Raw genomic sequence first — 15,507 nt, forward strand, 5'->3', positions numbered from 1 at the left:
TCCTGTCTTCTTTTATGGTGCTTGGCCTTGTCCTGGTCCATACTATACTTGATTTCTATATAAAAATCAAGGGCCCAGGTGAGATCTGGACTGGAATTATGTTTATTTGTCTGTAGAGTAGGATTTTTGCCAGTAGTTAAAACCCTGATTTTCTATGTTGCTGAAGCTTTGTTTTGGGGAGGAGTAATTTTCAGATAGGTTTGTTTATACTATATATACACATAGATATATATGACACATTCATCCATCCATTCATTCATTTCATTCATTTATCAAGTCATTTGACCATGATGTGTATACAGGAAACCTATCCAAATAAAATGAAAATCAATTCATGATAAGAGATATCAAATGGGTTACAATTCATTAATGCATATTCACAGATAGATGAAAAGAACAAGTGAAATACAACTTTATCTTAAAATTCTTCAAAAGAAATAGAAATCAGAAATTCAACATAAGACATTGTTATGAATAGCTTACCATTTGGAATTTTCTTTATTTCTAGTAGTGTAACAATTGATAAGCTTTTGTAGCATAAGAACCATAGCCTAAATGAAATATTCTGATATATCATTAACTGGTATAGGTCTTATTTCTCTTTTTGTACCTGAATTAAGTGTAGCTGTGTGAACGTCTGATTGCTTGGCTGGAAACATCTAGAGCTGTGCAAAGCATTCCTCATTTTTATCATGGCACTAACTGGATTTCAGAAGGTTATTTCTATTCATCCAGTTCTGGAGATAAAGTTCTACCTATGTTATTTGTGAAATATACCTATATTTGGTTATGGGTTATCTAGAAGAGGGCATGGATTCTAAAGCCAAGAATATGTTTTCAGTCCAATCTCTCTTTTCACTTATGTTTATCTAGAAACGTGCCTACCTTTCCCTAAAGCAACAATCACAGCTCATTTTCTTGCAGTAAATGTCAAATATCACAACTCTTTGGGAATCATAGTAATGAGACAGCCAGGTTCTCACATTAGAGGAAACCAGCTGGGAGTGTGGAGGCAGTAGTGGGGGGGGGCATCCCTTGGTTTGTGGGGCTGCAGGTCTGCAGGAATTGCCTAACCCTGGGATTACTTCTCTGGGTGTCTCCATCTAGTTTTAACATTGTTTCCCTAACATCGTTTTGTCAGTCTCAGCCACGTCATGTCATGTCAATATATCACTTTAAAAACTGGTGTTGGGAAGAGCTCAGAGTGACAACCACTCTCCTTGCTGTACCCTCATTATCTGGTTGGAGGAATGACTTGGGTAGGCATATTCATTTTGATAGAAGGGACTTCCCCTTTCCAAGACTCAACTAGCTTTCAGAAAATACATCCCACATGTCTGGGATCATTCTAATAAGTTTTCTTTCACAGAAATTTGTTCACTGAACCCCATGAACTTGCCTTCTTACACTTATCCTGGTAACTTTCAAATGACCACTAAGTTTATTACACTCTATAGAGAAGTGGAAATAAACTGGTTTCAGGCCTTGAAATAAACTTTTACAATTGATAAAAAATGATTTAGTAAGTAAAAAATGATTTGAAAGATGTTAACTGAAAAGTGAAAGTGTACAGTTAAAATGCCCCTATTACTAGAAATCACCTGTATTGTAGACCAACATGTGAATTTAAAATCTGAACCCTCCATGGCAGAAGGGAAAGAAAACTAATACATGTTATGCCTCCCTTTTCAAGAAAACATCCTAAGATGGCAAGTGAGTATATGATTAAAAATGACCTGAAATATCATTTGCTGTGGTTGACTACTATTAGCAATCATGTTAGTTGACTCTAACCATAGTGGTAAAGGCCATTATAAGCACTAAGCACTAAAGCAGGCATCTTTATAGACTTTATTCATCCCAGGCAGGCAAACATTTATTCCCAAAGGATGGGTGATTACAACTCCTTTAGAAAGGTTAGTCGAGATATTCCAGAAGCATCTCAAAAATGGTTCAGCATTTATTGATTATCTCGTTCATGGGAAATGCTGCAGGGAGAGCACATTTCTCTAAAGAAGATGCCAAGAAGCCAAGAACATATTAGCTCCTAGTATGAGAGCCTTCAACTGCTCTTCACAGCTATTTTTAGAAAACAATTGCAGCATTTATCAAGTACTACAGAGAAAACACTGTAAATGTTGGAACTCAGAATGCAGCAATTAGAGAAATTTAGTAGATGAGAATTGGAGAAGGAAGTACAACTTGTAGAAAAATACGAATTTGATTAATATAAATAAGACACACCTGTATCTGAGGTGCCTAAATGATGAGATTATTTAAGACAATTTGATAATAAAATATAATGAAGCTTATGAGTTTTAATATCTTTTTAGACTATGATCTATGATGTTAGATTAATATTTCTTTTTGAAGCATTAACAATGAAAAGGGTTTTTATTTTCCTAAAAAAAAAGCAATTTTCTTGGTTTTCTTTCCATGAGTTTTTATGTGTTATATCATAAAAGATGACATTAAGATGTGTTTTTTAAAATCGCTGTTAGTAAATTTGTAAACTTCATATTGTTTTTAATTGTTTCAGGAGTAAGTCTGGATAATCTTTATGTTATTTTTTCCTTCTTTGAAAAATGCTTGCAGGAAAACGTCAAAAAGAAATGTGATCTCATGCATTTTTACCATTTTGAAAAGCACAGAAACTGCAATATAAAATGAGCATAACTTTCCATGGCTAGAACGAGCTGTTTCAGATTTATAGACTTCATAAAATGGTGACCATATGCAGCCTTCCGTTTAAGAAGTTTCTGATCTACTTAACATGTATGGGCAGAGCACAGCTCTCTCTGTCCAACCTCACCAAAGCTTGAAATAAAATCCACTCACCACTGGTGATGGGGAAAGTGCAATGTTGCCTATTGATGCCTTCAGTTCATCTACAGTTGCAGCGTTCTTAAGAATGTCTTTAGCTTGCAATGGCTTAATCTTGATATTAAACTTCTTGTGTGATTCTTCTTCCTCTTCCGATTCACTTGAAGAATAAAAGTGCTTTCCTTTGGTAGGTAGAACACAGTTAAAGATACATAACTCTTTTTTTCTACTGGAAGGCAATGGTGAGTATAAGACATGAGTGACTGCACATAGAGGCAGCAGAAGTATCCTAAGATGGTAGAAAATCAAAGCAAAACAAACAAAAATCAAAGGGTAAATCAGGAAAGAGTTAGAATTTATTCACCTTTCCTCGGAGCAGGATTAAGGATGGTGAATTTCAAGGAGGAATTTACAAAGTTGGCCATTTGTGTCTCACTCAGCACACACAGTGACAAGCCCACGGAAACTTCCTCTTACTGTGGAGAAAGGAAGGTCACTCTACGGACGATTTGTGATGACTTTTAACTGCTTCAGAGTGTGACCTGATCTGACCAGAGATGGTTTGCAGGCAAAGCACAAGTCAGAGCTATTTTCCAGCCACCATTAGTGACATTGTCATATCAGATTTCAGCAGACAAACCAGTACCCACAATTTGTACAACTGTTTTTCAGCACAACTTTTCTCTTTCTCCTCTCTCTCTCTTTTCTATGAATAGAGCAAGGCAAAATGCCTGCTTGTTAGTGATCAGGCTGTTCTCTGTGCTGTTTATTCACCTCTAATACGAGGGACAACAGGACTTGAGAAGCTTGGGTTTCGGCACCTTTTCAATACAAAATTTATCACCCTGCTGAGAGCAAATGAAAATTAAAATTAAAATATAAAGAAAGGATATAGCCGGGTTCCTCAGGTCTGATGCTGTAGCCTTCTTCATCCAGCTCCGGTGAGTTCTATAAAATACAAGTGCACATTAAGCAATTATTATCCTGACAATGATAAAGGAATTATTCATTTTCCTTCAAGAGTCTTCCAGTTAAGGATATAGACTTGTCTCTTGTTTTGGGGGTGAGTGCTGGGCCCTATATGTTTAGATATTTACTCACGGATATTTGGAGAGTCTTCCTATTGGGAAAATAAACTAGGAATCAACTGTCAATGAAAGAAAACATTCAAACAGAATTTATCATGCATTTCGTGTAAGCCAAAGACTATGCTGAGCAACATGGCAGGGATACAAAATGCAAATTATCTTTCGTCTGTATTCTGGTAAGCAAAAGTTAAAAAAATGCAAAACACAAAACATCAGTGATAGGAGTTTGAAAGGAGAGGAAATTTGTGAGGTTTGGAAGAATTAGGGAGTCTGTGTGTGCCTTTCGGGCCAGATGGAGAGGAGAGGGGAGTCAGTGGTGAGGAAGAGCCTGTACCGAGGCACCAAGGCAGGAATGGACAGTATGATTCCCGTAGGGAAAGGGAGAGGCAATGGTGACAATGACAGGACTGGAAAGGAAGCTGTATGGTGGGAGACCATGGAAAAGAAGACCATGGCTGGGGGCTGGGGGGCAACATGCTGGGGGAAGAGTCTGGACTTGATATGGCTACTGCAGCTTCTCAATTAAGGTAGGACATGCTGAAAGCAGAATCTTAAGGTGTTGGAAATATGCTTCAGGATATATTGGGGACAGAAGAAACTGGAGAAAGGAAAACTAATTTAACATGCTTGCATCAATTCAGGTGAGGTGTGCTAAGTAAACGACCAAGTTGTTGGTGATGGGAAGGGATGAATCAAGGACATTTGGAAGGACAAATTATTAGTTCTTAGTAACAGACTGGTCATAGGAGAAAAAGAAGATGGAAGGTTCAAGAAGACTCCAAGATTGCTATCCTCAAATTCTGGGAGTACTCCTGGCTGAACTCATTCTAACAGAAGGCAAGTAAGATTTTTAGGAAAAAGACAGGAAAGATAAAAGATAGTTTGCATGACTGGGATTAGAGTTATCATATTTTAGTTCCTATTATATGGTAAGTACTGTGACCCACGCTTTATTTTACTGACACTTCATAACAATCATATGCAGAAAGAATTATCCCATTCACCAAGGAGGAAACTAAGAGGAATTAGATGCCATTTCTCAAGGAAACACACCCAGCAAATGGTAGACCTGGGCCTTGATCCCAGATATTTTGAGGCTCAACTCTATGCCTGAGAGAGGAAAAGGGTACAGAGTTCAAGGGCACCCTCTTGAAGTTGAGGTCATAGGCCTGGAAGTAAAGAAGACAGAGCTGGAGAGAGAGATTTTGGAGTCACTGAAGGAAAAGACATACCATGACCATGGAGAGAGAAGAGGGCCTGAACGCCATGGAAAAGCTGCCATTTATTGGGCATTTATTGTCTCCCTCTGTCCTTTCAGTACTCAAAGCTACTTTTAAAATGCAAGTGTATTAAGGTTACTTTCCTGCTAAAAACCTGTCCCTGGCTTCTCACTGCACTTAGAATAGTAGTCAGCACCACTGTGTAGCCCACAAGGCCCTGCATGATTCTCACAAGGCCTTCTTCCCACTATTAACGTTTATGATTTGATTGCTGCAAGCTCTTTCCCACTTCAGGGTCCTCATAAATGTCCTTCTCTCTGCCTGGAAGTCTCCTCCCTCAAATCTGCAGTCAGTTAAACCCTACTTAAACTTTAGGGCTTTGCCTGAAGGCCACATCCTTCTCTAGGCCTTCCCTGCCAAAAACACGATGATATAATCTATTAAGAATAAAACCTTTATTATTACTTAGAGAAAGTGGAGTCTAGTGTATAATTACAAACACAATTCCTGTGACCCGAGTATTTTTTAGGACCAAGCAAATTCGAGGGAAATTCTGCTTCATTTAAACACTTACATGTTGACAGGACAGCACTTAGGGTTTAGAGTTTAGATGGGGTAGCAGAAGTACTTGATGAGTAATTTTGTATTTTAATTATCATGCTTCTTGTTTGCTTAGAGTATCCCATTCCTGTGTATTAAAGAATTCTACAAAACATAACAAAAATCTTTCTGGGTGAAAAAGTATTAATTTTGAGAAAAGAAATCATCCTTCCTTAATATCTTTAGTAACTTCCTTTATAACATTATTTGTGAACAATTTGGATGTAGGATAACATAGGGGCTATCATAGATCTAGGGAATTAAACTGCTAAAAATATCAAAAGATCTCCATCCTCGGAAACAAATATAAGAGAGGACCAGGTAATGAGGTTGACAGAATGACATGTTTTGGACTGCATGGGTGGCATGAAGAATTTAACCTTTCTGAGCTTCAGTTTTCTTTTCTCTAAAATGCAGATAATGTAGTATTTACCTTCTAAGGTGGTAAGAATTCAGTAGCATATAATATTATAAATGGTGGTAGTTATAAAAATAAAATTCTTCTTATTAACAAATGTGCAAAAGCATTAACATCAAGCTTAATTCTTATGAAAGGGGAGGCTGGGCCAGATAGTCACCTAAGGTATAAGTACAAAGGCATTTTGTAGGGATTGTGAATTTGGGCACTTACTATGCAATAGAAATGATTTTGGATGTGAATATGGTCTACACGTTTTCTATGATTAGAAATCTAAGAGCCACTGTGTCCATTCTGTTGTGGTTGGTGAAGTGTGTGGTGATGAGGTTAATTGCTTTCTGGGGGAATTATGAGGAGAGTTCGGGTCTCAGCTGGGATTCATCTTTGCTCCTTGAGAAGCAACAAGTGATTGTCATTTGGCCTGCGAAAAATCTGTACCACGAGGCTATAATAATTATCGTGAGTTATGGTATGAAGGTTTGTATTCTCCCCAAACTTATATGTTGAAATCCAAACCCCAAGGTGATGGTATTAGGAGGTGGGGGCCTTTGGAGGTGATTAGGTCACGGGGCAGGAGTCCTCATGGTTGGGGTTAGTGACCTCATAATAAAGACCCCAGTGAGGTTACAGCTAGAAGGTGCCTTCTATGAACCAGAAAGTGGGCACTCAACCAGACACCAAATCTGCTGGTACCATGATCTTGGACTTCCAGGCTCCAGAACTGTTAGAAATAAATATCTGTTGTTTATAAGCCATTCAATTTTTAGTATTTTTGTTAGAGCCGCCCGAATGGACTAGGACATTATGAAATCAAGGCCCAATACTCAAAGCTGCTTAGAAATATAACCAGGACTGAAACATCTGGAGTTAATATTTTAAAAAGCATTTTTTGAACACATATTACAGGCTAGGCAGGCTACTGAAATATTCTGCAAATAATTAGCTCAATGAATCCTCACAGCAGTGCTATAAAATAACTACTGACTTCATTTTTGCTGGCCAGCAAATAACCAAAGCCACACATAGGTGATATATGGAGGGGCCAGGTCTTGAACCCAGGTCTAATAGACTCTAGTGCTCTTAACCGCTATACCATGCTAACTGTGCCGGCACTTCCTAATGAGATGTTTCACTTATTTCCGTGTCCTATTTTAAATACAAGAATGCCTTGACTCGATTTCACATTCTGAAATATTTATAAACACAAACAATCTTCTGATACTCACGTATCTTTCCCAATCAATTTCCGCATAAAATCCATTTGGTGCCCCATTGCTTTTCTTCTGTAATAAATTTGAAAATATGTTTAGAAGAGAAACAATTGAATGAAAAAGAAAAAAGGAACAAAGAACACTTCACTCTTATCTGTATTTATCAAGAGCTATCAAAATCCAACACGAGAAAGATAAATTAGAGCAGCCTATTAAGCAGACACATTGGTGTAACTGAATGGTAAATTGAGCTGCTGTGACACTGCATAAAAGAATTTACACACTTATTTCACAAAAGACTGTAGGATACCTAAGCATAGAGATATTAACAACTAGCTGTTCAAATTTTATTCAATTACTAGAGAGTCAGCAGCACCTATGTTATAATTTAATCCTCTATACCTTAGGGGATATACCCAGACATATATACATATTTAAATGGAAATATTTTGATTTCTACATTACTCTCATATACAATTAGTTCCAACAGATCCAGAGAATATTCATCCAAGTCATTAACTAGTCTTCTTTTAACTTTTCTGACACTGACTCAACTTTTTCCTAACCACCCCCTTGACAGAATATAAAGGAAATCAGCTCCAAATTAGTTAACTCAGCCTGTAAGTATTAAAAATAGTGCTGATATTCTTTTCGAGTGGCTTTTCTTACCAAATTATTAATATAGAATTTGAGGATTAAGAGTGGATTTCTATCATCCATGCATCCTAAGCCTCCATGAGCACACATAATTATAAGTGACTGGGTATCAGCATTGTTCTCTCAGGATTGTCTTAAAGTTCTATTTTGGCCCCTAGTACAACCATGACATGTGTGGCCATAAGAACTTGAGCAAGGACGTGGCATCATCCAAATTGAAATTCCTGGGATTCTCTACTTCTTGTGAGCAAAGGACAAAAACACAAATGAGGTTGGTAATGGACAGTCCATTCAACAACATTCCTGTAGTTGGCACATGGAGCAGCAGTATGTCACAGAGCACTCACAGATCTCACAACAACACGCACCAGATGCTGACATGACACACGAGGCTTGAGGACTGGACACCTAATTTTGCAGTCACAAATGAAGGCCAGTTGAAATAAAATGTGAACAGCTGACACAATTTGACAAATAGGTAGGAAAAGAAAGCTTTGCATCTATGCATATAGGATCACTAGAAAAACAAATCAGAGGTAACTTAGTAACCATCATCACTGAGTAATACTTACTGCATGTTGACTGGGCACTCTAAGAACTAACAGTAGTTTAGTAAGGGTGAAGTGCCTTGGGAATAATGTGTCCATTATCTTCCTCTCTCTTCCTATACACTAACACTGCCCTGGAATTTACAAATGCACCAACTCTGCCCCACCTCCACCAACAAGCGCCCCAGAATACAGGGCTGGTACCCCTCTTCGTCTCTGTCTTGCTCCTGACAAAGATAATGTACTTTGTCAGACTACATCATTTTAACCTTCTCACAGAATTGCCTTCATTGAATTAGTGCTTCAATGACATTCTTTCTTCTTTGAACAAAGGTTGCTTTAAAAACCTGCCACATCAACTCTGCACCTGTATAAGCGATGAAGCTGCTTTTGAGGACATGGTCCATTAAATAATGTGCCGTTTAATAATAAAAAAAAAATCTCTCTCATAGTGAATGGTCATGGTTCCTATTTTCTTTTTGTCATATTTGCTTTCTTTTAAAATTTCTATTTTACTAATCTGTTTGCATGTGTCTTCTTTGCAAAATTCTCCAAATCCTTCTTAGATAGCATGTATAATAAATTCAAAATACAAATGTAATGTATAATAATGAGAAATCAAATAAACTAAGCTGATACCAAAGAACTAAACTGATGAATTTTGTGATCAGCATAGTATTATTAATAGACCTTTCAGTTATCAAACAATTCTTCAATACAAAGGATTGTTATCTAAAAACTAAAGAGGGGCTTCCCTGGTGGTGCAGTGGTTGAGAGTCCGCCTGCCGATGCAGGGGACGTGGGCTCGTGCCCTGGTCCGGGAAGATCCCACATGACGTGGAGCAGCTGGGCCCGTGAGCCATGGCCGCTGAGCCTGCGCGTCCTGAGCCTGTGCTCCGAAACGGGAGAGGCCACAGCAGTGAGAGGCCCGCGTACCGCAAAAACAAACAAACAAAAAACTAAAGAGATTAGATAAACTACTGAGTTCAAAATTTTCAAAGTTCTACAGTTGTTTGCTTCCATGATAAGCTCATCTCCATAATCAAAACCTTTCAAAACCAAGATAGTTGATATGTTCAGCTAAACAAAAACAAAATAAATATATGTGTGTGTATATTTCTTTCCTGACAACATATATCCGACATTATGACTAAAAAAGTTCCTCGATTTTTTGAATTTTCTAGATCTGGGCTGAGTGAAAAATTTCCCAGTTTCCATGGAAACCAATGGAAGATTGAGATAAAGAGAAGGCAAAGCCCATAAAAAGAAAATTTCCTTTAAAATAGGAACATTTTAAACATAAGTACTAAACACAAACAACAAATCATAAAAATACATTCTTTGGGGCAGACATTCAAAACATATGCAAACACACACACACACACACACAGAGTTTCATTAGAGAAATTGGCAATTTGGCCTCATTCATACTAGTGAATTCTTACAAATATATTTGGTTTTGCAAGTGGATATTATCAAGTTAAAGCTAATCCAGAACCTGGCTGAAATTCTTCTGGTCAAACTCCAAGGAAGAAACAATTCTCCTGGTTTAACCATTTAAGCAGCTCATAGTGGTAATATGGAGGTAATGGCTCTATTCATTTTCAATTGGAAAACAGTGAAAAAGCAAGGAAGTATGTAAGTTAAGTGGGGAAATATTATTTAAAAACTAAGCTTACTATTTAAAGCAATGTTTGCTATTCATCAACATATAAACAGTGATTTTTCTCTTGGAGTATAATTATTTATTCTTTTAATTCTTTTCTGTATTTTCTAAAATTCCACAATTAGCATAAATAACTTCTACAACTTGAATATATGACTGTTATTTGAAGATAATTGAGGCTTACAGCAATGTTGATCATGTTTTAATAGGTATTTTACTTTGGTCAGGTTTATTATCTGCTCTCAGATAATATCATGGTTTAAATCAATAAACGTAGTAACAATTGTGTTCAATTACACAATTCATCAAAGTTCTTAATTTCCATTGTGAATGCTCTTCTTTTCCATGGTCGGATCATGGCCACATAGCTTTCCTTGGTGAGAAGTATTAAAGGCACATGATACACTGCCTAAATATAATCTTTTTGCCATTGAGACAGACTTGACTCACTTTGTATAGAAAAGCACCATCCAATAGAACTGTCTGTGAAGAAGTAAATGTTCTGTATGTGTGCTGTCCAATATGGTAGCCACTAGCCACAAGTAGCTGTGGAGTACTTGAAATGTGACAAGTGTGACTGAGGAACTGAATTTTATTTTATTTTTTTTAAATTAAAATTTATTTATTTATTTACTTAATTAAAGTATAGTTGATTTACAATGTTTCAGGTGCATAGCAAACTGACTCAGTTTTATATATATATATATATATATATATATATATATTCTTTTTCAGATTGTCTTCCATTATAGGCTATTACAAGACAATGAATATAGTTCCCTGTGCTCTACAGTAGGCCCTTATTGTTTATCTATTTTTATGTATAGTAGTGTGTATCTTTTAATCCCAAATTCCCAGTTTATCCCCCCCTTTCCTTTGGTAACTGTAACTTTGTTTTTTATGTCTGTCAGTCTATTTTTGTTTTGTAAATAGGTTCATTTGTATCATTACTATTTTTTTTAGATTCCACATATAATTGATATCATATTATATGATATTTGTCTTTCTCTGTCTGGCTTACTTCACTTAGTACGATAATCTCTAGGTTCATCCATGTTGCTGCAAATGGCATTATTTCATTCTTTTTTATAGTTGAGTAATATTCCATGGTGGAATATTCCATGGTGGAATTCCAAGATGTGGTGTATATATGCACCACAGCTTTATCCATTCAGCTGTCGATGGACATTTAGTGAGGCTGAATTTTAAACAGCCACATGTGGCCACCGTGTTGGACAACACAGCTATAGTTGTTGCATAGTCTGGGACAGGATCAGCATCCCAAGTCCATTGTCAAGTACATTAGATCCCACAGGCCAAGGTCCTGCCAAATTCCTGATGTTACTGAGATAGTGCTTATCCTAATAAACAACTACTCAATTTGTATGGTGTTGTTTATATTACCGCCAAGGCTTTATTATAGACAGCATATTCTTTTTAAAATTTGAATCCCTGTCCTTTGTGTAAGACATAGCAATCACACGTCTCTTATGCCTGATCCCTTTTTAAAAGTATATTCGGATGTCAACCTATAGAGTCTATTTGGTTGATTTAAAAATTGGCCCTGGGTATTCAGGAAGTAATTGGGAAATATTATCTAAGGAAGAGTCTTCTTAAATGCTACTGTTGTTTTTTTCAAATTTCAAATTGGGATTTTACTCACTGTTTCTACAACCCCTTGGATATCTTAAACTAAAATCTGTTTCCTTACCGAAACTTTTTTTCCTCCTTCACGTGCGCACTCTGCTTTGTTATTGTAGGGTGGTTCATGTGGGCTGGGCTGCTGGAATTGATTGTTTTCATGTAGAAAAAAGTTGTTAAAGGATCTGTTTGTTCTTCAAGACACATATAAAGAATCACATGGAGTCAGCAAGCATACCATAGAAGAAATCATGTCTAGGCCAAATTGTAGGGCCTACCAATCTTGGCAGGGTTCCTGAAGCAAAGAGTGGACTTTGGGGCCCATAATGAGGCTCTATTCAGCAGGCCGGTGTGGCTTGGCCAGGAGAAGAAGGGAAGGAGGAAGAGGCACCCCAGGCACTAGGGATGATGTGGATCTAGTCCTCACTCAGCCGGCACTTAATTTACAGGTAGAGAACAAACACCGGGACACACCAAAGAGACTTAGTAAAAATGGTTGCATTTCTAATGGACGTCTGAAAAGGCTAGCTCCATCATATATTCCCCTGGATCAAAGCCTTCCTGGGAGACATCAATACACACAGCACACACAGTTGACAGCTCCAAATCCGGACCCTTTCTTGCACACGTGTTCAGGATGAGCAGAGATCTCCTCACAGCAACGGCCGTGAACCCCAGTGCCCCCAGTCTAGGTGTGGAGGGAAATCTGAACTGCTTAGGAAAAACTTAGAGTGTATCCTGCATAAAACAGAGTTTGTCTCTGGGTTAGACTGCATCATCACACACAGTTGCCTGAAGCTTCAGACATCGAGACAGACAGCTCGGCCGAGGGCAGGCATTTTCAGCCAGTGGGGAGCAAGGCAAGCCCATCTTGATACATGCAGCCTGGCCACAGAGGCTCTGTAGATAAAAACTCAAAAGCAGTGTCACCAGAGATGGGCTTCACTGGATTTTTGAGAAACTGAATTTAAATAGTTAAATCTATCGTGAGGCCCCTGCATTGACAAAGTCATTTATAAGTATTAAATGGGTACACCACAACTTGTAGTTTGTGGAACCACATTAGTGAAACCATAAATTTCAACTTCAGATATTCAAAAAGCAATAATTTGAAAGCTAACTCAGCCACATAAACGTGGACTGGCTCCATAGACATGAGGTCTTAAAGAAATCAGTCTGAGTTTGAAAGAAAATCACTTTGAGATTTCCAGGGACTGAATGCGAACAGAAACTTGGACCCCTGTAGCACTGGTCTCATAAGACGTTCTCAAAATTTGGTGACCATAGTATGTGGAAAAAACTTGAGGCACATTTCCACATAGTAAAATTAGCAGCTGGCCAATAATTTCCAGTTACCTAGGAAGCTGTACACCCAGTTTCTGAGAACCTGCATTTATTTCAAATGCAGCCTGTTTTCCAAACAGGTCTGTGTTATTTCCTGAGAAATCGAAATTAAATGATTCTTCCTTCCTAAAATCATGACCATTCATGGCATTTCCAATTAAGGAACAAAGAAGGCACATCTGCTGATAAATAACTTGATGTGACTGAGAATGGTGACAGTGAAGGCGGATCGGGGAACTCAGGGATGAAGCCTTGACTTAGGGTGGGCAAGTCCGCAGAATCATGGCTGGGCTTATTGACTCAGCACGTACTCAGAGTTGCCTGTTACACGCCCGCCAGGACTGTGCCAAACACTGGGGTGCATGTTCTGCTCGAGATTTAAACTCGTGGTCCCTAGAAGACCAGAGAACTCTGAGATAGCAGTGGGGCCTTGGGAGACAATAAACAGCAGGGTGGGAGGAGCTTTAGAGAAAGGAAAAAGGACAAGACTGAGGGTGCCACAGGGAGAGAAGCAAGAAACAGCAAACCAGCCTGGAAGCAGCAGGGAGGGAAAGCAGAGACTATCTCACAGAGCCTTGCAAGGGTCAGAATGAAGGGGACAAGAGAACTCAGGGAGGGGACCAAGACAGAAGCAAAGAGAAGACACAGAAGCAGAGAGTACCTGAGACAGAGTTAACGAGAGGGCTCTGAGCCAGAAGCAAGAGGTGAGGAGAAGCTGAGTCTTCTGGGTCTTTTTTTTCCCCTGCTGAATAGAGCCTTGATTATAGTGTTACCCAATGTCTGATAAATTTCAGTCTACTTTCTTAACATTTCATGGCGAGAACTACATGAATGCAAAAGGCGTCCCAAAGCTAAGAACCTTGAGTCAAATATGGGAGAAAAACTCCTACCATAGCTGCAATTAACACCCCAATTTAGGTCTAATATTATAAAGGGTGATTTTTCAAGAAAATATTTTTAACTATCTGGTTTATTTTAATTCCCACTTCAGCCCAATGAGCCTAATGCGAGTCCCTTTTTTTTTTCCCTTCAGTAACAGCTGTTCTTTTAAACCTTCTGAATAGGCATCTGATTTAGACTTGAAGAAAGTCATTTTAGAAGCTGGTGCAGACTCGCATAAGCACAACTCGGATAAATCCAAGCCCATGCATCACAGATTTCTTTAAAAAGCAAGAAATCTGGTGACCAGCAAGGAATCAGAGTTACTGTTGAATCTAAACCCAGTGGACACATTTTCCTCCTCCAGGCTGTAAATTCAGGCATAAATGGTTTCAAGACTATTCCCTACTTATGAATTTAACATAGAAAATGTATCTGCAGCTCAACTATGAAAGAGGAAGAGCTTCTTTCAATTTTATTGGATCTCAGATCCATTATGACTTTGTGGCCTCTGCTGGAGAAAAACATTCTCATATAAGGAGCTCTTATATCATTAAATAAGAAACGAAATAGTAGTTGATGGTAGCAGCCCCTGCAGGAACTGTCTGGCTTCTGACCCACCATATTGATGACTGGTTTGCTTGCCTACTCTGGGGCAATAATGCAATAAATAAGTTTAACTTGACCAAGACTGCATTTATGTCCCATGCAATGACTACAAAATTTACAACAAAAAAAGTTGTAATTGAAAAGTCATTTAAGCTAATTTTTTCCCCTTGCAGAAAAAAAAAAAGAAGAAATGGGGCTTTAAGAAATTTAAACTAGCATAGGTTGAAGTGCAAACCTACTAAAAATGGTCATTTAAATACTTACAATTCCATCTCTATCTGGTGAACCTCTGTAACAAAAAGAAATTGGTAGCTATTAGGAAAATGAATCATTCTTGCTACATAGTCTCAAGTGTGACAATAAGAATCGTTAACCACCTTTCTCCCCCCTCTCACGAGTTCCAACCCCAGTAAACCTGGCTAATGAAAGCCAAATCAAAACAGATTGGTTGAGTGATATTTGAGTGTGGGGTGTGTGTATGTGTGCGTGGGAGGGAGAGTCTCATTAAAAACTGAAATCCAAAAGGCACAAGTTGCTGGTGCAGTGTCTTGAGAGGAGAACTCATTAAGAGCTGTCCCACTCAGCAGCCTTATATTTAAAACTACCACCAGGAATGCAAACCCATTTGTTCTCTCTCATCTTCTCCCCATAAGTGGTCTTGAATTTCCCCTTATAAGAAGGAACTTCTTATACTAAGAAGAACTTATAAAACTACAAAGTAGTTTTCAACTTATTTTGAGAATCTATATTTTCTTCCATATTTCTAGAGTTACTGCTCCTTTGATTACAGGAGAACAGGAAAT

At 38.1% G+C, this 15,507-nt stretch overlaps 1 protein-coding gene across 1 annotated transcript in view; it reads right to left on the reverse strand.

Annotated features, from left to right (window-relative positions):
- Positions 1-15,507, reverse strand: part of SGIP1 (SH3GL interacting endocytic adaptor 1) — a 207,282-nt gene that overhangs the window by 92,554 nt on the left and 99,221 nt on the right. The window contains exons 3-6 of the mRNA XM_081225341.1: positions 14,969-14,993; positions 7,376-7,432; positions 3,717-3,771; positions 2,839-3,014 (exon numbers count right to left, since the gene is read on the reverse strand). Coding sequence (XP_081081467.1) covers positions 2,839-3,014; positions 3,717-3,771; positions 7,376-7,432; positions 14,969-14,993 — 313 coding nt within the window. The remainder of the gene's footprint in view (positions 1-2,838; positions 3,015-3,716; positions 3,772-7,375; positions 7,433-14,968; positions 14,994-15,507) is intronic.

The sequence above is a fragment of the Mesoplodon bidens genome (genome assembly GCF_964165515.1).
Source record: "Mesoplodon bidens genome assembly, chromosome: 2".
In the NCBI taxonomy this organism is placed as follows: Eukaryota; Metazoa; Chordata; class Mammalia; order Artiodactyla; family Ziphiidae; genus Mesoplodon; species Mesoplodon bidens.